We start from the raw sequence: 22,548 nt of genomic DNA, 5'->3' as shown, positions 1-22,548 counted from the left end.
AGCTCAAGGACTTGAACAGCACACTTCTATTCCTATCTTTTTTTAATATGAAAGGTATATGTTAGTGTTATATTAGATACGTTAAATTTGATTTGTCATTTTAGTGAAATTAAGAAATTGCTGGATTGTTGTAAAATCTTAACTGGTTCAACACTGTCCTTCAGAAAAGAAAATTTACCATCTTTTAGACAGTCTGGTCTACATGTGCCTCCAGTCACAAAACGAGTTGACTCTTAAATGGCCTAACAAGCTGCTCAGTTGTATCAAACTACTACAAAAAAACTGAAAAGAATAAAACTGGACAGGTCATCTGGCATGAACGTAGGCACCAGAAACAACAAAAGCGCAAAGTCCAGCTGACCTTGCACACTTCTCCTCACCAACATAGAGTCATAGAAGTTTACTGCATGGAAACAGGCCCTTTGGCCCAACTTGTCCATGCTGCCCTTTTTTTTTAAACTCCTAAACTAATCCCAATTGCCTGCATTTGGCCCATAATCCTCTATACCCATCTTACCCGTGTAACAACTGAATGCTTTTTAAAAGACAACATTGTACCTGCCTCTGCTACGACCTCTGGCAGCATGTTCCAGACACACTCCACTGTGTGAAAAAATTGCCCTTCTGGACACTTTTGTACCTCTCTCCTCTCACTTTAAACCTATGCCCTCTAGATTTGGATTCCCCTACCTTTGGGAAAAGATATTGACTATCTAGCTGATCTGTGCCCCTCATTATTGTATAGATCCCTATAAGATCACCCCATGCCACCTCCGCTCCAGAGGAAAAAGTCCCAGTCTGTCCAGCCTCTCCTTATAACCCAAACCATCGAGTCCCAGTAGCATCCTAGTAAATCTTTTCTGCACCTTTTCTATTAATAATATCCTTTCTATAGTAGGGTATAATAGGTATAACAGCTGGAGATTTGTGCCATAATTGGGAGCGCTGTCCCACAAACCCGTCAAGCAATAGCCTGACATAGTCATACTCACTGAATCGCACCTTACAGACAATATCCCAGGATGGTGTCCTGTTCCATCGGCAGGATAAACACACCAAGTGTGGTGGCACAGTGGTTTACAGCTGGGAGGGAACGGTTATGGGAATCTTCAACATAACTTTGGATCCTGTGATGTTCAATTGAATTAGGTTGAACATGGACAAGGAAACCTCCTGTTGGTTACCAACAACTGTCCCCTCAGCTGATGAATCAGTTCTCCATTGTCTTGTACATGACTTGGAAGAAACACTGAGAGTAATAAAGACACAAAATGTACTCTAGGTGAGGGACTTAAGTGTCAATTACCAAGATTGGTTTGGTAACACCACTACTGAATGAAATGGTCAGCTCCTGAAGGATGTATCGATGAAAGTGTTGATGGGTGTGCCCACTGCACAGTTGTGGAGACCAAGTTTCATCTTCACACGATGATACTGTCAGTTATGCTGTATGGCACCATTAGTATGCTGGAGTAAATTCAAAACAGATTTAACAGCTCAAAACTGAACATCCATGAGATACTGTGGGTTATCAGTAACAGAATTGTTTTCAAGCACAATTTGTAACCTTATGTCCAGGCCAGTTAGTTTGACCTTGGTGGTGGGAGAAGAAACAATAATTTGGGACAAAATTAAAGCTGGAAAAATGTGAGTTAATTAAGCCAGCTGGGCTTTCTCGAGGGGAAATCATGTTAAACTAACTTGCTGGAGTGTTTTGAAGAGGTTGATAAGGGCAGTGCTGTTGATGTGATGTGTATAGACTTCCAAAAGACATTTGACACAGTTCCACATAAAAGACTTATAGCTCATGTAATAAAAGGGACAGTAGCAACGTGGATGTGAAATTGACTGAGTTACAGGAAACAGAATAGCGGTTATTGGATGTTTCCAGGCTGGTGGAAGGTTTGTAGTGGAGTTCCCCAGATGTCAGTGCTGAGATCCTTGCTTTTCCTGACATACATTAATGACATGGACCATGGTGAATAGAGCATAATTTCTAAATTTGTTGTTGGTGCAAAACTTTGAAGCATTGTGAACTGTGAGGAGAGTAGTGTAGAACTTCAGAAGGACACAGACAAGTTGGTGGAATGGGTGGACAAGAGATGAAGATCAATACAGAGAAGTGTGAAGTGATTCATTTCTGTAGGAAGAACATGGCATGACAAAACAAAATATAGGATAAAATTCTAAAGGGGTTACAGGAGTAGAGGAGCCTGGGTTTATGTGTATATAAATCATTGAAGTGGCAGGACAGGTGAGGGCAGTTAATAAAGTATTGACTATCCTAGGCTTTACTAAAAGGGACATAGGGTACAAAAGCAAAGAGGTTATGTTGAACTGGTACAACACAATAATTTGGCCTCAACTAGAGTATTATAGCCAATTCTGAGTGCCGCACTTTAGCAAGGATATAAAGGCATTGGATTGAATGCAGAAAAGATTCTCGAGAATGGTTCCAGGGATGAGTAACTTCAATTATGAAGATAGATTGGAGCAGTTGTGATTGTTTTCCTTGGAGGAAAGAAGGCTAAGTGGAGATTTGATAGTGGTATATGGTCTAAAAGCACTGCTTGAGAGTGTGACAGAGGCAGGTTCAATTCAAGCATTCAACAAAAATTACACTGTTATCTGAAAAACAAGAATGCGTGGGGTCATAGTGAGAAGGCGAGAGAATGGCACTAAGTGAATGGCTCATTTGGAGTGCTGGTGCAGGAATTGAGGCAAAACTGTGCTATAACAATTCTGTGACCATGTGAATTTTGCAAACCGAGTATATCTGACTCCTATGAGCTTGCCATGAAAATTTAATTTCAGTGTCAACTCATATTTTTGTCTCAGTTGTTAAACAGTAATTTTGCTAATTAAAATAAGTGAGATGGGTTATATTTCCATAACAGACTTTGCTGCTAATGATCGATGTAATTGCGGTACTGCTGGGAATTTGGGTAGATCATCAGAATACTCCTCACTCTTCTAAAGTGTTTCTAGGGGACATTGTGTCCTTGATGGTAGCCTTTCTTGTGCAATTACTACAGTATTTCATACAGATATTGCTTGTCATGGGTCACAAGTCTGCTGTTTATTTTTAATCTACTAAGTGCTTCATGAGCATGGTGCTGCATTCCAAAAATCTTTTTTAGATAATCAATTTTAAACTCTTTTCAGGAGGAGTTCAATACTTTTGTTAAAATGGTTTCTGGCAAACACAGAAGATGGATTTCTGTCCACATGATTTTTCTTTAAAGTATTGTTATATTTAATAAGTATAAATTAAGCATACTGGAATTACTAATATAGTGTTCAGAATGTATATTAGGATATTTGCAATAACATTCAATTTACCTCCAGCGTATTTGTCTAGACTGAGGCACACAGAGATGCAAAGGATGCTGTAATGTAGCCAAAGATTTTTAGTGACAAAGCTGTACAATTTATAAATATTTTAAAACAAAAAGGAAATACTTCAAACATTGGAAACACTCAAATCAGCCTCCATGTGGAAACAGAAAGTACCTGGTTTTCAAAATATCTTAACTCTTATTTTTTCAGATTTTGATTGACCTGCTTTGTGTTGGCAATATTTTCAAGTTTGCTTTTATTTTATAAATAAAAGGTATATACCTGAAAACCATGAATACATCTGTTAGAGAAATTTCAAATAATCAGGGATTTAAGACACCAATAAAACTACTAGCACTAAGTGAAATGACTCCAGATCAGACTTACAGGCTAACAGGGGTACTGTCTGCATAAAGACACATGATCACAGTAAGAGATTTCAACAATTAAGAGATTTGAACAAGTGTTACTGATTTAAATATGTACTTTGGATTTTAAAATGTATTTTTAAAGTAATCTTTACACTTTAGCGTAAGGCAGGCTGTGCCAGAGCATGATGGAATGAAGACGAGTGAGACGACCCACATTCTTTGGAATAATGAAACCACAGAATGAGCATATTCTTATCAGCATAAGTTATGGACAGTATGGGTTCCCAAAGCTATACTGGGAACCCTTACTGAATAAATAGTATGAATAGAGCTGTTCAGTTTGTACTGATAAGACAGTGCTTCAGTGGTTAGCACTGCTGCCTCACAGCACTGGAGACCCCAAGTTCAATTCACAGCTTGGGTCACTGTCTGTGTGGAATTTGCATGTTCTCCCTGTGTTTGCATGGGTTTCCTCCAGGTGCTCCAGTTTCCTCCCACATTTCAAAGATGTGCATTTTAAGTGAATGGCCATGCTAAATTCTCCCTCAGTGTATCTCAACAGGTGCCGGAGTGTGGTGAGTAGGGGAATTTCGCAGTAACTTCATTGCAGTGTAAATGTAAGCCCACTTGTGACTAATAAATAAACTTTAACTTTCATTCAGACATGGGAATATCAACTGTCTGACTCAATTACTGATGTAATTGAGAGTTGATGAGAACAGTACCTTGAACTCCATAGCTAAGCATCAAGGGTTGCTAAGCAACAGGGGGAAGAAGCATCTGGATTCAACGGACTAATGAAATCCCATGATGCCAGCGGGTGGAATGTAATTGGCTAAGATATATGACAACTGTTAACAATTGATTTGTACTAATGTTGACTGATTCATAACTAACACAAAGGCTGGAAAAGCAAACTTGAAATGTATAATTGGCCTGTCTGATGCATTGTAACTTCAGAGAGGTATTGGAATGCTCAAGGCCTTCTCTTCAGAGAGGTGTTGAACTGCCCAATGCTATCTCTCCCAGCAATTGTTGGTCAAAGAAGGGTACATCTTTAACCAGGACACTGACTTCGTGAGTCTTTGTATTAGCTGAAGTTTTGGCAAATACTCAGTCTCTGAAAAAACCCTGTAAAAACATCCCACCAAAGTCCTCCTTGTATCTAAAGATTTCCCATTTTAATCAAGAAAATACATTTGTGAATCTTCCTTCTTTAGTGTTGAATGAATTCAGTTTACTTTATTATGTCAGCTTTCCTGTTATCATCCATTGTGAGCATCGAGCTTGGCATCTCAAAACATAATAACTGGTATTAGCTTTCTATGTCTATCAACCTGAGTTTCTTTTCCTGCATCAGAAAACTTTATTCTGAAAGAATGACTGACTTAAGGCTGGGTATCGATCTGGTATCCATACTTTGTATCTCATGGACAGAGCTTACAGAATTTATATCATTAGTGGCGGTGCTGTAGATTTGTCTGGCCTGTAAATGCTGTCGTAAATTTATTTTTCTGCTTCCCTTCCTTTTAAGTCTTTCCACCGTCCCCACTTCTCCCAGTCACATTTAAATTCTTATTAATTTTTAAAGTCTTTCACATATCTGCTGTGTGCAGTACTTCACTCAGATTAAAAATGGCATGGAGCCGCAAAACTGTATTGTTTTATTTGTTAGATTCCAGAGGGTCAGGGGCTCCAGTCTTGATTTGTCTTTTTGCTTTTATTCTGTAGTTTCAGCAATCTAGAAATGAAATGACTTCAAAGCTTTCACTTTCTTTGTGAAGCAATATCCTTTCCAGCAACCTGGTAAAATGTGACAGTTTGTCCTCAGTGTCCCAAAAATCCATTAAAGTGAGGTCATACTCATTTGTTTGACAGTATAAAATTACACTTTACACTGCCGAGTCAGATAGTTTGAGGTTGCATATGTCTGAGCATATTGGGCACTGATGCATAAAAATAACTAGAATTTCATTGTTTCTCCTAAACTCCAGGTTACTGGATTGCCTAGTTTAAGTGATTTTTGAGTTGTAAGTCAAGGAATCTGCAGTCCTTATTTTATCAACGATTTTCATTATTTTTAGAAACCTAATCTCATCCACCCTTCTCTTTCCCCATTTTCCCTCCCATCTTACGCTCTACTTATCTGCTCTTTCATCCTTCAGTTACCCTTTTTCCTCCTCTTTTCCTGTTTCTTCCAGCTTATCATTTGTTGCATAGCCACTGTTTCTACTTTCTCCTTCCTTGTCCATACCTCTCCTCATGTCCCATTTCTCCTCTTTTTCTCCTCCCTCTCTGTTCCCCATTCTTTCAATATCTTTCTCCATCTTCTCCATTTTAAATTAGTGATATTTTGTTGGGATACAATGCTGAGTACTGACGTATTAAAGCTGTACCTTATGTGATATGAATAACACCGCTCTTTGTCAACACAGAGGTCAAACTTACACCAGGCTGAATAGCTTCTTTGTTTTCCATGGTGTGGGCCAATGTCTACCATGGGCAACATGCAGTGGCAATGTTTTTTTAAAAATTCATTCATAGGGTGTGGGCATTGCTGATGAGGCCAGCACCTATTGCCCATCCCTAATTACCCCACATCCCATTAATGAATAAAAATTACAACTGCCGCCATATTTTACACATGGCTGTAGGCCATGCCATGTGGAAAATCTGGCAACTTTAGTTGTACGGCTTAGGGTAAGGCAAGGTGGGGGGGAACCTCCTTTGTGGGTCCTCTGGGCCCATCTGAGGCACTCTGCACAAAGATTATTTCTTCTTATAGCACACCCCTCCCAACCCCAACCAATCAACCCCAGCCTCTTGAACCTGCCATCCCCCCACCTTTTCACCTCACTTAGAGTCCCCAGCTTAACTGGGTCACTTGTCATTGTGGGACTGCTTGTAGTTTTAAAAGAAAATGCATAATATTTTTTCAGCTTCTGTTTTGAAGCTTTCAGACCTCTGTTTGTGTGTCTGTTGATGTATGGGATTAATTTTATCTCTCAAAAGTTAACGCAACCAAGCAAGTGATCGGCACATCTGGGAGCAACAACAGAGCAACTTGGCTGATGTTAGTGGCTGTAATTCATCAGCTTGCTGGTTCCTGACTTTCCCTCCATGTTGACAGGCTGCTTCTTCTGCCTAATCAATATCAAATTCACAGACTATTTACTGATGCAGGAAGTCAAATTGTGTAGATTGCTCATGCTCAGAATGCAATAATATGATTGGAAACCCTTAATTAACCTGAAGCATTGAAGTAAAAATCATTGAAAGACATTAAAATTGTAAGGCTTGTTTAAAAAAAAAGCTTAACTAATTGTGGAACTGGAAGGAGCAGGACATACCTTTTCCCATCCCACGACTGGTGAACAACCTCTGGGGAAGCATTGGACACCGACAGCTGACAGGTACTTTCCCAATGAGGCTGGTGGACCAACTTGCTGTAATGGGATGGGGCCCTGTTTCCTTAACATGGTGAATGTCAGTTATAACTAGAACCTGACTGTAATTTTCATCAACACCCAATGATGCCCTCTATTCTGTAAATCATTGCTGTTTACCTCTTGGAAGTCAGTCATAGATTTAGAAACTGTCTTTGGCATGTGTTTAGTTGTAGGACCATAGAATCCTACAGGCCACTCTGCCCATCGAGTCTACACCGACTCCTCGAGAGCATCCAACCCAGGCCCTCCCCTCTGCCCTATCCGTGTAACCCTGCACATTTGCCATGGCTAAACCACCTAATCCACACATCTTTGGACTGTGCGAGGAAACCAGAACACCCAGAGGAAACCCACATGGACACAGGGAGAACATGAAAACCCCAAGACCAAATTCAAACCCGGGTCCCTTGTGCTGTGAGGCAACAGTGCTAACCACTGTGCCGTCCTTTTCAAACTCTGATGGTAAGAAAATATTCCAGATGACACGTGCTGAAGAGTGAAAGTGCTGTTCATTTTAGCAGGATGTTTACACTGGGGACACACTAGGAATTCTGAGGGGAGGAGAATCTTTGTTTTTGGAATTGTATGTACAGGATGTTGATGCTTTTTAAAAAATAACCAAATAACATTGATCGAATTTTTTTTTAAAAAAAGCAGAATGATGCGAATTGTCATGGCATAAGCAATTACATTATATTGTTATTTCTTTGTTTTTAATTGCAAAAATTGCAGAGGCTGGAAATTCAGACTAGAAACAAGCTGGGTTATAGTAGGATGATTTTTAATTCCAAGTAACCACCATAACCGCTTTAACTTGATGTGGAGATGCCAGTGTTGGCATGGGGTAGGCACAGTAAGAAATCTCACAACACCAGATTAAAGTCCAACACGTTTATTTGGTAGCACGAGCTTTCGGAGTGCTGCCCCTTCAGCAGGTGAGTGGAGGATTATGTTCACAAACAGGGCATATATAAACACAGACTCACTTGCAAGACAATGGTTGGAATGTGAATCTTAACAGGTAATCAAGTCTTTACAGATGCAGACAATGCAAGTGGAAAGAAGGTTAAGATTCTTGGGCTCATGTCACACTATCTGTTATCGGCATGATTTGCCTAGGCTTGCAAAATATCACTAACTGCCCAGGCTTGAGACAATTCACATCTCTTTGACTTGTACTTAACCCTCTCTCCACTCGCATCGTCTGCATTTGTAAAGACTTGATTATCTGTTAAGACTCACATTCCAACCATTATCTTGTAAATTGAGTCTGTGTCAACATATGCCCTCTTTATGAATCCAATCCTCCACTCATCTGATCAAGGGGCAGTGCTCCGAAAGCTTGTGCTACCAAATAAACCTGTTGGACTTTAACCTGGTATTGTGAGACCTCTTGCTGAGCTTTAATTTGAAGAATGACCTGGAGATACCTGATTATCAGCCTCCTAAATAAAATACTGTCATACTGATGATGATAAGTGGTGGAAATTTCAATTCCTATGTTCTGATGTTATTCACAATTTTGTGTGATTTATGTTTCACTAGTCAAAACCACATTTTATTACAAATCCATTGAAAGATTTGGGTATATTTGAGATCTGTCACATAAAATGCAAACACATCTGTCCCATCTTCTAAATTCTGCACCAATATCTGAGTTTGTGCCTGTAAGGGGATGTCGCGTTTCCCCTTAGATTGGGTGAAGGAAAGTGTTAAATTAAAAGCGGAGGAATTTAGAGTAGCTAAGAGTAGTGGGCGAGAAGAGGATTGGGAGAGGTTTAAATGTCAACAAAGATTGACAAAGAAGTTGATAAAGAAGGGTAGGAGAAACTATGAAGCTGGGCTAGCGCTTAATATAAAAAAGGATAGCAAGAGTTTTTATAAATATATAAAAAGGAAGAGGCTGGCTAGGGTGAATGTTGGTCCTTTAGAGGATGAAAAAGGGGACCTAGTGGTAGGGGATGAGGATATGGCTAAGGTATTGAATAACTTTTTTGTTTCTGTCTTCACGGAGGAGGACGTGAATAATTTGCCGGGTGTTAGCGATGGAAAGGTGGTAGGACTGGAGGGTCTTAATGACATTACTGTTACTAGAGAGGCGGTGCTCGACAGACTGGAGGGGCTGATTGTGGACAAGTCCCCAGGACCAGATGGAATGCATCCGAGGGTTCTGAAAGAAATGGCGGAGGTGATAGTGGATGCCTTGGTGATTATTTTCCAGACATCGCTGGATTCCGGGGAAGTGCCAGATGATTGGAAAACGGCTAATGTTATGCCGTTGTTTAAGAAGGGTGCCAGGCAAAAGGCGGGGAATTATAGGCCGGTTAGTTTAACGTCTGTGGTAGGTAAAATGTTAGAATCTGTCATTAAGGAGGAAATTGCGAGGCACCTTGAAGGGAATTGCTTGATAGAGCAGACGCAGCACGGTTTCATTAAAGGGAAGCCGTGTCTGACAAATTTACTGGAGTTCTATGAGGATGAGGCTCATCGTTCTCCGGAGCATTGAACCTGGTGGCTGTGGTGAGTGACTGATTTGAATTAAAAACCGCTTTTTTCCTCTACTTCCGGTTCTCGGGGCTTGTTAGAGTGTAGTTTACTTCCGTACCGGAAGTTAGGCCAGGGGATTGTCGTTAAGGGGGAGCGGGGGGTATAAAAAAGGGGTAGCAGCATAGAGCGGGCAGTGTCGGGAGCGGGCAGCGGAGTGAGTGGGAACTGAGTGAGAAGGGCTTTGGCTCGCTGGGCTTAGGAGAGAGTAGGCTTAGAGAAGGTGAGTGACAGATTTTTACCTTTGGGCACTTACAGGAGGTTGGGACATGGTAGGGAATATAGGGAGGAATGTAAGTTGCGTCCGGTGCCACATGCGGGAGTTCCTGGTGGTGTCACGTGTCCCCAAGGTCCACATCTGCAGTAAATGTTTAGAACTGCAGCGATTGAGGGCCCGGGTCAGGCAACTCGAGGGGCGGCTGGAAGATGCGTTTCTAGTCAGGGAGAACGAGGAGATAATGGCTGGGAACCATGAGCAGGAGGAGGTCTCAAGGGCTGAAGAGAAGGGAGGATAGACGACTGTTAGGAGGGGAAAGAGGAAGAAGAAGAGTAGTCAGGGTCCCCCGGCCTCCCCGGAGGCCCCCCAAGGTTCGTCGGCAGGGGCACAGAAAAATAGGAAGGAAGGGGAGACTGACTTAGAGGGACGGAAGGGGGCTGGTATGGTGATAGTGGTAGGGGATGGGAGGGTCCGAGGGATTGATAGGAGGTTCTGTGGGCAGGGGCGCGACTCCAGGATGGTGGTCTGCCTCCCTGGAGCAGGGGTAAAGGATATAATGGAAAGGGTAGAGGGAATTTTGAAAGGGGAGGGGACCCAGGCAGAGGTCATAGTACACGTAGGGGAGGGGGACATAGGAAGGAGGAGTAGGGGAGAGGTCCGTAGGCAATTTAGGGAGTTGGGGGCCAAACTAAAGAGCAGGACCTCCAGGGTGGCACTGTCTGGGTTGCTGCCCAGTACGAGCAGGGCTAAGAATGACGAGATCATGCAGTTGAATGCATGGTTGAGGGACTGGTGTAGGGTAGAGGGGTTTACTTTTGTGGATCACTGGGAGGCAATTGTACAGGAGGGGTGGGGAGGATTTGAACGGGAGGGGGACTAGTGTCTTAGCGGGGAGGTTAGCTGGGGTGTTCAGGAATGATTTAAACTAATAGGGAGGGGGGGTGGGGAGGTGGCTGGGAGAGAGTCGGGTGAAAGGAAAATTATAAGGGAGAAGGTGGTTCCGAGGGACACTTGTGGGTTGAACTGTGTCTGTTTCAATGTTAGGAGTGTGGCAGGGAAAACGGATGAGCTTAGGGCCTTGATGTTTGTGAGGCAGTTAGATGTGGTGGCTGTAACGGAGACGTGGTTACGGGAAGGGCAGGACTGGCAGCTGAATGTTCCTGGGTACAAGTGTTTTAGGTGTGACAGAGGAGGGTTGAAGAGAGGTGGAGGGGTGGCACTGTTAGTCAAGGAAAACATCACAGTAGTGCAGAGGGAGGACGATATGGAAGAGATAGGGATTGAGTCAGTGTGGGTGGAGCTGAGGAATAAAAAGGGAGAGATCACATTGCTAGGGGTGTACTATAGGCCACCCAACAGCCCAAAGTCAGTGGAGGAAGGCATTTGCAGGGGCATTTTGGACAGGTGCAGGAAGAATAGAGTGGTTGTAGTGGGTGATTTTAATTTTCCCGGAGTGAATTGGAGGGGGCCTAGAGCTGGGGGTACGGAGGGAGAGGAGTTTGTGAAATGTGTTAAAGAACAAAGAGCAACCTGGCACGGGAAACAGGCCCTTCAGCCCAACGAGCCCACGCCGCCATTTTAAAGCATTTTCCTGCACCTACCTTGCCCTGTGTGTATGCGAATGGTATCTCTATTGTAGCCAGATTCAGGGGAGAATAGTGTAGGGTCAATTTGGTACACCAATCAGCCCAATAGCACATCTTTGGGGTATGGGAGGAAACCCACGCAACCACAGGGAGAATGCGCAAACTCCCACAGACACTGGCCCAAATCCATGTATCTGCACAGCAAGCAGTGATAGTCACTGAGCTGTTGTGGTGCTATGGAAGGGTCGCTAGAACAGTATGTAACTAGCCCGACTAGGGGAGGGGCTATACTGGATTTAGTGTTGGGAAACGAGCCGGGGCAGGTGGGTGAGGTAGAGGTAGGCGAACATGTGGCGAACAGTGACCACAAGTCCGTCTACTTTAGGATAAAAATGGAAAGGGACGAGTGCCGTCCGAACGGGAGTGTGCTGAACTGGGGAAAGGTGAGCTATGGCAGGATTAGGAGGGAGCTGCAGCAAACTGATTGGGAGGGACTGTTAGCTGGCAAGTCCACGGTTGGCAAGTGGGAGGCTTTTAGGGACAAAATGAAATGGTTGCAGGGGAGGTATGTTCCGGTTAAGCAAAAGGATGGGAAAGGTAGGATTAGAGAGCCATGGATTACGGGGGATGTTAAAGACTTGGTCAGGAAGAAGAGGGAGGCGTATGTTAGGTCAAAACAAATGGGTACGGAGAGTGCGCTGGAGGAATATAGAGAGAGTAGGAGGGAGCTAAAAAGGGGAATTAGAAGGGCGAAGAGAGGGCATGAGATGGCTTTGGCTGGTAGGATTAAGGAAAATTTTATTCCTATATTAGGAGCAAGAGAGTAGTTAGAGGGAAAATTGGTCCTCTTAGGGACAAGAGTGGAGAGTTGTGTATTGAGTCGGAGGGAATGGGGGAGCTCCTGAATGAATACTTTGCGTCGGTATTCACGAAGGAGAGGGGTTCGGAATTGTGCGGTCTCTTGGAGGGAGCGGAGGTTCAGTTGCAGGATATAGTTATTACGAGAGAGGAAGTGCTAGGGCTTTTAGGTAGCGTAAGGACGCATAAAGCTCCGGGGCCTGATGGTATTTATCCCAGGCTGCTTAGGGAGGTGAAAGATGAAATTGCTGGGCCTCTGGCGCAAATCTTTGTCTCTTCTTTGGACACAGGTGAGGTCCCAGAAGACTGGAGGGTAGCAAATGTGGTCCCGTTGTTCAAAAAAGGTAGTAGGGATAACCCTGGGAATTATAGACCGGTGAGTTTGACGTCGGTGGTAGGGAAGTTAATGGAAAAAGTACTTAGGGGTAGGATGTATGAGCATTTGGAGCGTTGCGATTTGATTAGGGATACGCAACATGGCTTTGTTAGAGGGAGGTCTTGCCTTACGAATCTGGTGGAATTCTTTGAGGAGGTGACAAAAACGGTTGACGATGGGAGAGCCGTTGATGTCATCTATATGGATTTCAGTAAGGCGTTTGACAAAGTCCCTCACGGTAGGCTGGTAGAAAAGGTTAAAGCGCATAGGATACGAGGCCAGGTAGCTAGGTGGATTGAGAACTGGCTGGGAAATAGGAGACAGAGGGTAGTTGTGGAGGGGACCTTGTCGGGCTGGAGGCCAGTGACCAGTGGTGTGCCGCAGGGCTCAGTACTGGGACCTCTCCTCTTTGTAGTTTACATAAATGACTTGGAAGAGGGCGTAGGTGGTGTGATCAGCAAGTTTGCTGATGACACCAAGATGGCAGGGTTGGCGGGTACGGAACTGGATTGTCAGGTGATACAACAGGATATAGATAGGTTGGTGCAGTGGGCAGATAGGTGGCAGATGGCATTTAATCCTGACAAATGCGAGGTGATGCATTTTGGACGGAATAATGCAGAGAGGAGCTATGTGATAAAAGGTAGGCCGATTAGGAGTATAGACATACAGAGGGACCTGGGAGTGCAGGTTCACAAATCCATGAAGGTTGCGTCACAAGTGGAGAAGGTTGTTAGGAAGGCTTATGGGATGTTAGCCTTTATAGGAAGGGGCATAGAGTATAAAAGCTGCCGTCTAATGCTTCAGTTGTACAGAACGTTGGTTAGACCGCGTTTGGAGTACTGCGTCCAGTTCTGGTCACCTTACTACCGGAAGGACGTGGAGTCTCTGGAAAGGGTGCAGAGGAGGTTTACCAGGATGTTGCCTGGCATGGGGGGACTGGGTTACGAGGAGAGGTTGAAGAAACTGGGACTATTCTCCTTGGAAAGACGGAGATTGAGAGGGGACATGATAGAAGTATATAAGATACTGAAGGGAATAGATAGAGTTAATAGTGAGAGACTGCTCCCTAGACTGGGTACGAACACGAGAGGTCATCATTTAAGGGTGAGGGGGGGAGAGGTATAATTTGGAGGTGAGAAGAAGGTTCTTTACGCAGAGAGTTGTGGGGGTCTGGAACGCGCTACCGAGTAGGGTGGTGGAGGCAGGAACGTTGGACTCGTTTAAGATGCAGTTAGATAGGCACATGAGTGAAACGAGAATGGAGGGATATGGTAGGGGCTATTAAATAGGGTTAAACCTCGGGAGACACTGGAAAGGCAGGCTGTAAGATTAATATTTTTGTCTTTATTCCACAGGTGGAGGTCCACCTCGTGTCAAACGAGGGGCATGCACACGGTGGGTCGTGCGTGGGCTGCTCTTGGAAGTTCCAGGAGTGGCCTAGTACTTCATGTCGGTGTGTGTGCTTGATCCTGGACCGGTAGACGGGCGCCGCAACAGCTCAGTGACTAGCACTGCTGGCTGTGCAGACACATGGATTTGGGCCTGTGTCTGTGGGAGTTTGCGCATTCTCCCTGTGGTTGCGTGGGTTTCCTCCGGGCACTCCGGTTTCCTCCCGCACCCCAAAGATGTGCTCTTAGGCTAATCGGTTTTTACCAAATTGACACTATTTCTTCCCTGAATCTGACTGAGTAGGGTTCCATTCGTAGACATGCAGGGTAGAATAGGTGTAGGGTGATGCGGCGGCGCGGGCTCGTTGGGCCGAAGGGCCTGTTTCCCGTGCTGGGTTGTTCTTTGTTCTTTGTGTCTAGGGCGGTGGATAGAGGAGAGCCGGTGGATGTGGTCTTTCTAGATTTTCAGAAGGCGTTTGACAAAGTACCTCACAAGAGGTTATTGCAGAAGGTCGAGGGACATGGAGTTGGGGGTAGGGTGTTAGCGTGGATAGAGGATTGGTTGTCAAATAGGAGGCAGAGAGTGGGGGTCAACGGGTGCTATTCGGATTGGCGGATGGTGACTAGTGGAGTGCCCCAGGGGTCGGTGCTGGGGCCTCAGCTTTTTACCATTTATATAGATGATCTGGAGGAGGGAACCAAGTGTAGGGTGTCGAAATTTGCTGATGACAGCAAGATTGGGGGAACGGCAAATTGTGCGGAGGGTGTGGAGAGTCTGCAGAAGGATCTAGATAGGCTGGGCGAATGGGCCAGGAAATGGCAAATGGAATTTAATGTTGGCAAGTGTGAGGTGGTCCACTTTGGTAGGAAGAATGGTAGGAAGGACTATTACTTACGGGGCGAAAAACTGCAGCAGGCGACGGTGCAGAGGGACCTCAGGGTCCTTGTGCATGAGTCGCAAAAACCCAGCTTGCAGGTGCAGCAGGTGGTCAGGAAGGCAAATGGGTTGCTGGCCTTCATAGCGAGGGGGATTGAATATAAAAGTAGGGAGGTCTTGCTGCAGCTGTATAGGGCATTGGTGAGGCCGCAGCTGGAGTACTGTGTGCAGTTTTGGGCGCCGCACCTGCGCAAAGATATTTTGGCCTTGGAGGGAGTGCAGAGGAGGTTTACTAGGCTGATACCGGAGTTGAGGGGGTTGAGCTATGAGAAGAGGCTGAATAAACTGGGCTTGTACTTGTTAGAGTTTAGAAGAATGAGGGGAGATCTCATTGAGACGTATAAGATGATGAATGGGATGGATAGGATAGAGGTGGAGAGACTCTTCCCGCTCAAAAAAGACAGTAGGACTAGGGGGCACAGCCTCAAGATAAAAGGGGGGCGCTTTAGAACGGAGTTGAGGAGGAACTTCTTCACTCAAAGGGTGGTGAATCTCTGGAATTCTCTGCCCGTTGAAGTGGTGGAGGCTGCCTCGCTAAATATTTTTAAGACGCGGGTTGATGGGTTTTTGATAAGAGAAGGGATTAAGGGTTATGGGGAGAAAGCGGGAAAGTGGAACTGAGCAGCGACAGATCAGCCATGATCTTATTGAATGGCGGGGCAGGCTCGAAGGGCTAGATGGCCTACTCCTGCTCCTATTTCTTATGTTCTTATGTTCTTTCTTTTCTCACCCTGGACCTGTAATTTCAGAATCTGAATTGGATGAGAAGTTAGTAATAAGCATTAGCAGAGAGAAATGAATGCTACTGAAAGAAGCTACACTTATTCAAATAATGCCCATTAACAAATCTTCAATTACATGTTAGTGTGAGTCTCATGAGCCTGAATTATGTGTAACAACCACTTCTGTGACACCTTTTTGAATACCTTTTGATAATGTTCATGGCTACTGCTGGTTATTATGTGCCCTCTTGTCCTGTAATAGAGAAGGCATTGTGTTAGTAATTGCTCAGTGAGATGTTTTGAGGATATGCATGAAATCAAATAACATGGATACAGAAACAAAATGCTGCAGAGGCTGGAAATTCAGAATAGAAACAAAAAGGCTGCAAATACTCAGCATCTGTGGAGGGAAACAAATGAAATGTTAACCCTGGTGAGGTTGTTAAACTGACTTTGACATTGCAGAGATGCTTTTTCCTTGTTTCCTCGTTTCCCACTGATGTCTGGCTCCCTACCATGAGACTCTTCAGACCACCATCACTAATGTCGCATAATTTTGCATGTGCTGTCTCCACTAGGACGCACCGAGCTGCATTTGAGAATTTTGGGTTTCTTGCATTAGTGTTTCAGATGTGTTGTAGTCTCTATGCCACATTATAATCTACAACAGCCAATGTACATCTCCCTTTTGAGATGAGTAAGCTGCCTTTAAATAGCATCAAGGGTACATGATATCATGTCCCATCCCAGCTAGTAGGTGAATTGCCAATGACCGGTGCAAATCATCTCCGCTGTTCAATATTAATGAAACGTAGGGGTCAAAATTTCAACAACTCAATGCCTGAAAAATTAAAATTAACCAGGATTTTTCAGCCCTATTGTGACGCAGTGATATTATCACTTGACAACTTATCCAGAGACCGAGGGTAATCCTCCGGGGACACAGGTTCATATCCTTTAAAACTCAACCTGGACTTAAAAGTCTAATGGTGACCAATGATGTTATAGATTGTCATAAAATCTATCTGGCTCACTAATGTCCTTTAGGCAAAGAAATCTGCTGTCCTTACCTGGTCTGGCTTGCATATGACTCCAGACTCACATCAATGTGGTTTGACTCTTAAATGGTCTACAAAGCTTTGACAAAGGGTCATCTGGACTCAACGCCAACTCTTTTCTCTTTTCACAGATGCTGCCAAACCTGCTGAGATTTTCCTGTGTTTTCTCCTTTGGTACCAAGTCACTTAGTTAAGAACATAAGAAATAGGAGCAGGAGTAGGCCATCTAGCCCTTTGAGCTGCACCGCCATTCAATAAGATCATGGCTGATCTGAAGTGGCTCTTTCCCGCTTTCTTCCCATAACCTTAATTCCCTTGTCTATCAGAAATCTATCTACTGGTGACTTAAATATATTCAGCGTGGTAGCCTCCACCACTTCAATGGGCAGTGAATTCCAGAGATTCACCAACCTCTGAGAGAAGTTGTTCCTCCTCAACTCTGTTCTAAACAGCCCCTCCCCCCTTATTTTGAGGCTGTGCCCTCTAGTTTTGCTATCCTTTCTAAGCGGGAAGCATCTCTCTACCTCTACCCTAACTAGCCCCTTCATTATTTTGTAAGTCTCTATAAGATCCCCCCCTCAGCCTTCTAAACTCCGAGTACAGACCCAGTCTATTCAATCTCTCTTCATAAGCTAACCCCCTCATTTCCGGTATCAGCCTGGTGAACCTTCTCTGTACCCCCTCCAAGGGCAATATATCCTTTCGCAAATGTGGGGACCAAAACTGCACACAGTACTCCAGCTGTAGCCTCACCAGTACCCTGTACAGTTGCAGCAAGACCTCCCTGCTTTTATATTCTATCCCCTCGCTATAAAGGCCAACATTCCACTCGCCTTCTTGATCACCTGCTGCAGCTGCAGACTGGGTTTTTGCGATTCGTGCACAAGGACCCCCAGGTCCCTCTGCACTGAAGCATGCTGCAGCTTTTCACCCTTTAAATAATAATCCCTCCTACTATTATTTCTACCAAAGTGGATAACCTCACATTTGCTAACGTTATACTCCATCTGCCTGGTCTTCACCCACTCAGCCTATCCAGATCTCTCTGCAGACTTTCCGCACCTTCCACGCAATTTGCTTTTCCACTCATCTTCGTGTCATCAGCAAATTTTGTTATCCTACACTCAGCCCCCTCCTCCAGATCGTCCATGTAAATGGTAAACAGTTGAGGCCCCAGCACCGATCCCTGCAGCACTCCACTAGTCACCAACTGCCAACCAGAAAAGCACCCATCGATTCCAACTCTCTGCTTCCTGTTAGACAACCAATCCTCAATCCACGCTAACACCTTACCCCCAATTCCATGCACCCTAACCTTTTGCAGCAACCTTTTATGAGGCACCTTATCAAACGCCTTCTGGAAATCTAAAAACACCACATCCACTGGTCCCCCTCTGTCTACCGCACTAGTCACATCCTCATAGAAATCCAATAAATTCGTTAAACACGACTTCTCCTTCATGAGAAGTATTTGACTGCTACAAATGGAACAAAAAGAAATAAAACTGGATGGACCATCCAGCGTCGACCAAGGCACTGAAAGCAGTAACGGTAAACCCAGCCCTGCTGAACCTGTAAAGTTTCCTTATTAACAGCTTGTGCCGAAATTGCGATGGCTGTCTCACAGACCAGTCAAGTAACAGCACGTAGTCATGCTCATGGAGTCATACTTCAGTGATTAAAACCCAGACACCATCACCATTCCTGGGTATGTCCTGCAACTCCCTCCCAGTTGTATACTACTGTGCCACCACCTCTGCTGGGTCTGATCTGCCAGTGGGACAGGACATAACCATGTTGGCTGACTACTAACTCTGTTCCCACCCATAGAGTCAGAAATTGACTAGATTGGCACCCATTTTACACTACATCTAATTTTACTTTCTATTGAAGAGACAGGCCAAGACAGTCAGTTACCACTAATGATAAAGCTGATTAGCATCCTTCTCTCTGTGAGAGATGATGGGAATACATCCTCAGAACTTTGAGGCAGATGAGATCATCCGATGTATTTCTGGAAAGGCAAAGTTAGCAAGATAATATAAAGGTTAACAATAAATTAGTAATTTAGCAATCTATATGAAATTGAGTAATACAATTTATTATGAATGAGCGATTCCCTGAAGTTAATCATGAAATTAATGCCCCAATTTCTAAAAATGATTTAATAGTTTAAGAGAACTGAATTGTATGACTGGGTGGGGGTGGATGTACTGATGGATTGTAAGATGTTTAATTATTAAATAAACTGCAATGGGCACATGATGAAATTCTACATCAGTAGTTGCATAAGCAGATCTCTTCTTGAGCACTTTTCAAACATAATTTAATTATTTAAAGCACTTATTGATTTGTTTCAAGAAGCTTTCTGAAGGCCTGTAGTGCGCTGTAATGTTTCTGTGCTAAGATCCCTAATGACAGGTGCCTGCCATTTTGTGTTTTTGAGAAATGCAGTATTGTGCATTGTTAATGAAACATTCTTTTCAATTAAAATTGTATTCACCTGTTTAAATTGACTTTTCCTTTGGAGTGCTACTGGATAAGCCTTTAAAATAATGATCATCACTTTCTGGGTGTAGAGCCTGATCGATTATTCATAGCTGCTCCCATATTATATTGCTGATCGTAAAATGCTCTTGGAGGTCACTGACTCATTTCCCCAGCAGTGTCAGGTTCTCTCAGTAATGGATCCTAATAATGGTAGAATCTCATTCTTCTAACCCACTAGGTCACGTGTATGTTACAGGGTCTTAGACTTCTTGTTTTGTCAATTTCAAAGCAGATTTTAGATAATCAGTATTGTAGTTGAATGAATGGACTCCATGTATTACTGATTTCCATTAATTGAGAGTTCTGAGTGCATGCCATTATTATTGCTGATATTCATAAAAGTTGACAGCCTAACCACTTTGCTTGCACAGTACATGTATATCATAAATGTTCATTGTTCAGCTCACTGTATGCAGCACCATGTAATTTAATCTTGGATAAGGTTGGATAACTGGTGATACTTTCATTGTAACATAAAACTGTCAAGCTGTAGACAAGCTTTTGTTTATTCATTTTATACTGTGGCATAAAATATAAATAAATAAAATTTGCTTTGAAAGATTGTATTGAAAATTTAAACTCTGGAAATCCCTGGCATTTTAAATGTAATGCACTGAAACTCCCAACAAGAGTGCAACAGATGGATATGTGCTGTCTAAAAACAGAAAATGCTGGAAAATCTCAGCAGATCTGACAGCTTCTGTGAAAAGAGAACAAAGCTAATGTTTCAAGTCTGGATGATTCTTTGTCAGACCGGCTGAGATTCTCCAGCTTTTGTAGTAATTTGCTTTTATTACTATGTGCTGAATGTGATCCAATCCAATCTGGTGATGAATAGCTGAAAACAATTAGTTGCCAGTGTGTTCCCATCTTTGTCTCTGGAAATTGAAAGATTGAAGATGGTGGCAATATCAGGTGGCGGTTGGAGAAGTTTTACTGGAGACAAGGGCATCAGAGATGGGGATGAAGGAGCAGTTCAACAGATCACTGGCTCCAGAAGGTTTTGTTGATCCTCATTTCTGTGTCCCTGCTAAATCTAGTTTAGGCTGCAGGACAGAAAATGAAAGGAATGAATAAATAGTTACTAAATGCAGTTCAATGAAAAACAATGAAGCACAACAGATAGAATCTAATTGACTTCAAACATTAAATCTAAAATTTCTTCTCCATGGAGGTTACCTGACATGCTGAGTGTTTTCAATATTTTCTATGTTCATGCTGCATTTATATATCTTTATCCTAAAAGTCAGTAAAAAGAAGTTGACTGATAGCTTTTTCTTATTTCCTTTGTAGAATTCTACAGCACTTCAACACCAGCCCAGAAGAATATACCATAATTTTTACATCTGGAAGTACAGCTGCTCTTAAACTGGTTGCTGAAAGTTTTCAATGGACTTGTACAGAATCAGGAGACTCGAGGAGTCGGTTTTGTCACCTGACTGACAACCATACGTCTGTCGTGGGTATAAGAGGATTGTCTGCTTTAGCTGGTGCTTTAACTATTCCAGTAAACCACTATGAGATCTATGAAGATAAAAGCAAGAACATTCCTGTGGGCAAGGAGGAAAAGTGTCACACTCATCATCTGTTCTGTTATCCTGCTCAAAGCAACTTTTCAGGGACAAAATACCCACTTACTTGGATAAGGGACATCAAATTAAATAAACTGTCTCCTTTTAGCAAAATCCCAGGGAAATGGTCTGTGCTGGTGGATGCAGCTTCATTTGTGGGCACCTCACCACTTGACCTCAGTTTACATCAGGCAGACTTTATCCCCATCTCATTTTATAAAATATTTGGGTTCCCAACAGGTTTAGGAGCTCTGTTGGTGAAAAATGAAAGTGGATATACACTGGGAAAGAAATATTTTGGAGGAGGAACTGCAGCTTCGTACTTGTCAGGGGAAGATTTCTATGTTCCAAGGCAGTCAATAAGTGACAGGTAAGATATTTCTCCTCAGGAAGGAATATCTAAGTTTCAAGATATTTTTGTATTTTTTTTGACTGCTTGACTGTTATTGGCCAAAAAACATTCATGAACTATAAAATATTCGTTTGCCAGCGACAAGCTTTTAACATTATCTTGATTGAGTCACATGCAAGGATATTTCAGAAAGATTTTTGTATTCTGATATTCATATTTCTCGTAAAATATGTTTCTAATTATTCAATCCCCCTAATGTGAACTATGTCAGTAAATATGGGATAAGACTGTCTGACAACTGCCAAGGAGCATACATCCAATTTATCCTTCTCAAAATTTGCTGCCCACAATGAATATTTAAGTGACTACTTCAACTTTAGCTTGGCTTACCTTTCTCGCTTGTCATGAAGTGTCATTGCCAGTTTTGTGTGCAAGCTGTGTGCCAGAAGTACTTTTGTCTTTAATACTTTTAATGTTTTCAAATTTTTTAGAGGTTTTTATTTAATATTTGCATACTATTTAATTTTGAACGTCTCTCTAAAGTACATTCAGTTACGTAGTCTGCACTCCCACTTCTGATGTGGATGTGCCGGCGTTGGACTGGGGTAAACACAGTAAAAAGTCTGACAACACCAGGTTTTAGTCCAACCGATTTATTTGATAGTAAACTCACAAGCTTTCGAGGTTTCCCTCTTCGTCAGGTGAATGGAGAGTTCTGGCCTCGGACAGTGCATATAAAGCACAGACAGTTTAGAGATTACTGATTAGAATGCGAATCTTTACACCTAACCTGCTGTTCAAGTCCTAAAGTGGCTGACAATGTGTGTGGAAGGAGCACTGATCACAGGTTAAAGAGATGTGTATTGTCTCCAGACAGCACAGTGAGTGAGGTTTTGCAAACCCAGGCAAGTCACGGGGGTTACAGATAGTGTGACATGAACCCAAGATCCCTGTTGAGACCATCCTCATGTGTGTGGAACTTAGCTATCAGTCTCTGCTCAGCGACTCTGCGCTGTCGTGTGTCGTGAAGGCCGCCTTGGAGAACGCTTACCCGAAGGTCAGAGGCTGAATGCCCGTGACTACTGAAGTGTTCGCCAACAGGAAGGGAACAGTCTTGCCTGGTGATTGTCGAGCGATGTTCATTCATCCGTTGTCGTAGCGTCTCGCTGTCGTGTGTCGTGAAGGCGGCCTTCACGACACACGACAGCGCAGAGTCGCTGAGCAGAG

At 43.3% G+C, this 22,548-nt stretch overlaps 1 protein-coding gene across 1 annotated transcript in view; it reads left to right on the top strand.

Moving 5' to 3' along the window:
* The window catches only part of mocos (molybdenum cofactor sulfurase), a 226,215-nt gene that overhangs the window by 30,642 nt on the left and 173,025 nt on the right, over positions 1–22,548 (top strand). Inside the window, exon 4 of the mRNA XM_080208753.1 lies at positions 20,692–21,339. Within this exon, the coding sequence (XP_080064879.1) occupies positions 20,692–21,339 (648 nt within the window). The remainder of the gene's footprint in view (positions 1–20,691; positions 21,340–22,548) is intronic.

Source organism: Carcharhinus amblyrhynchos, chromosome 2 (genome assembly GCF_965287045.1).
Source record: "Carcharhinus amblyrhynchos chromosome 2, sCarAmb.v2.hapA, whole genome shotgun sequence".
Taxonomy (NCBI): domain Eukaryota; kingdom Metazoa; phylum Chordata; class Chondrichthyes; order Carcharhiniformes; family Carcharhinidae; genus Carcharhinus; species Carcharhinus amblyrhynchos.
This window is presented reverse-complemented; position numbering and strand designations above follow the sequence as displayed.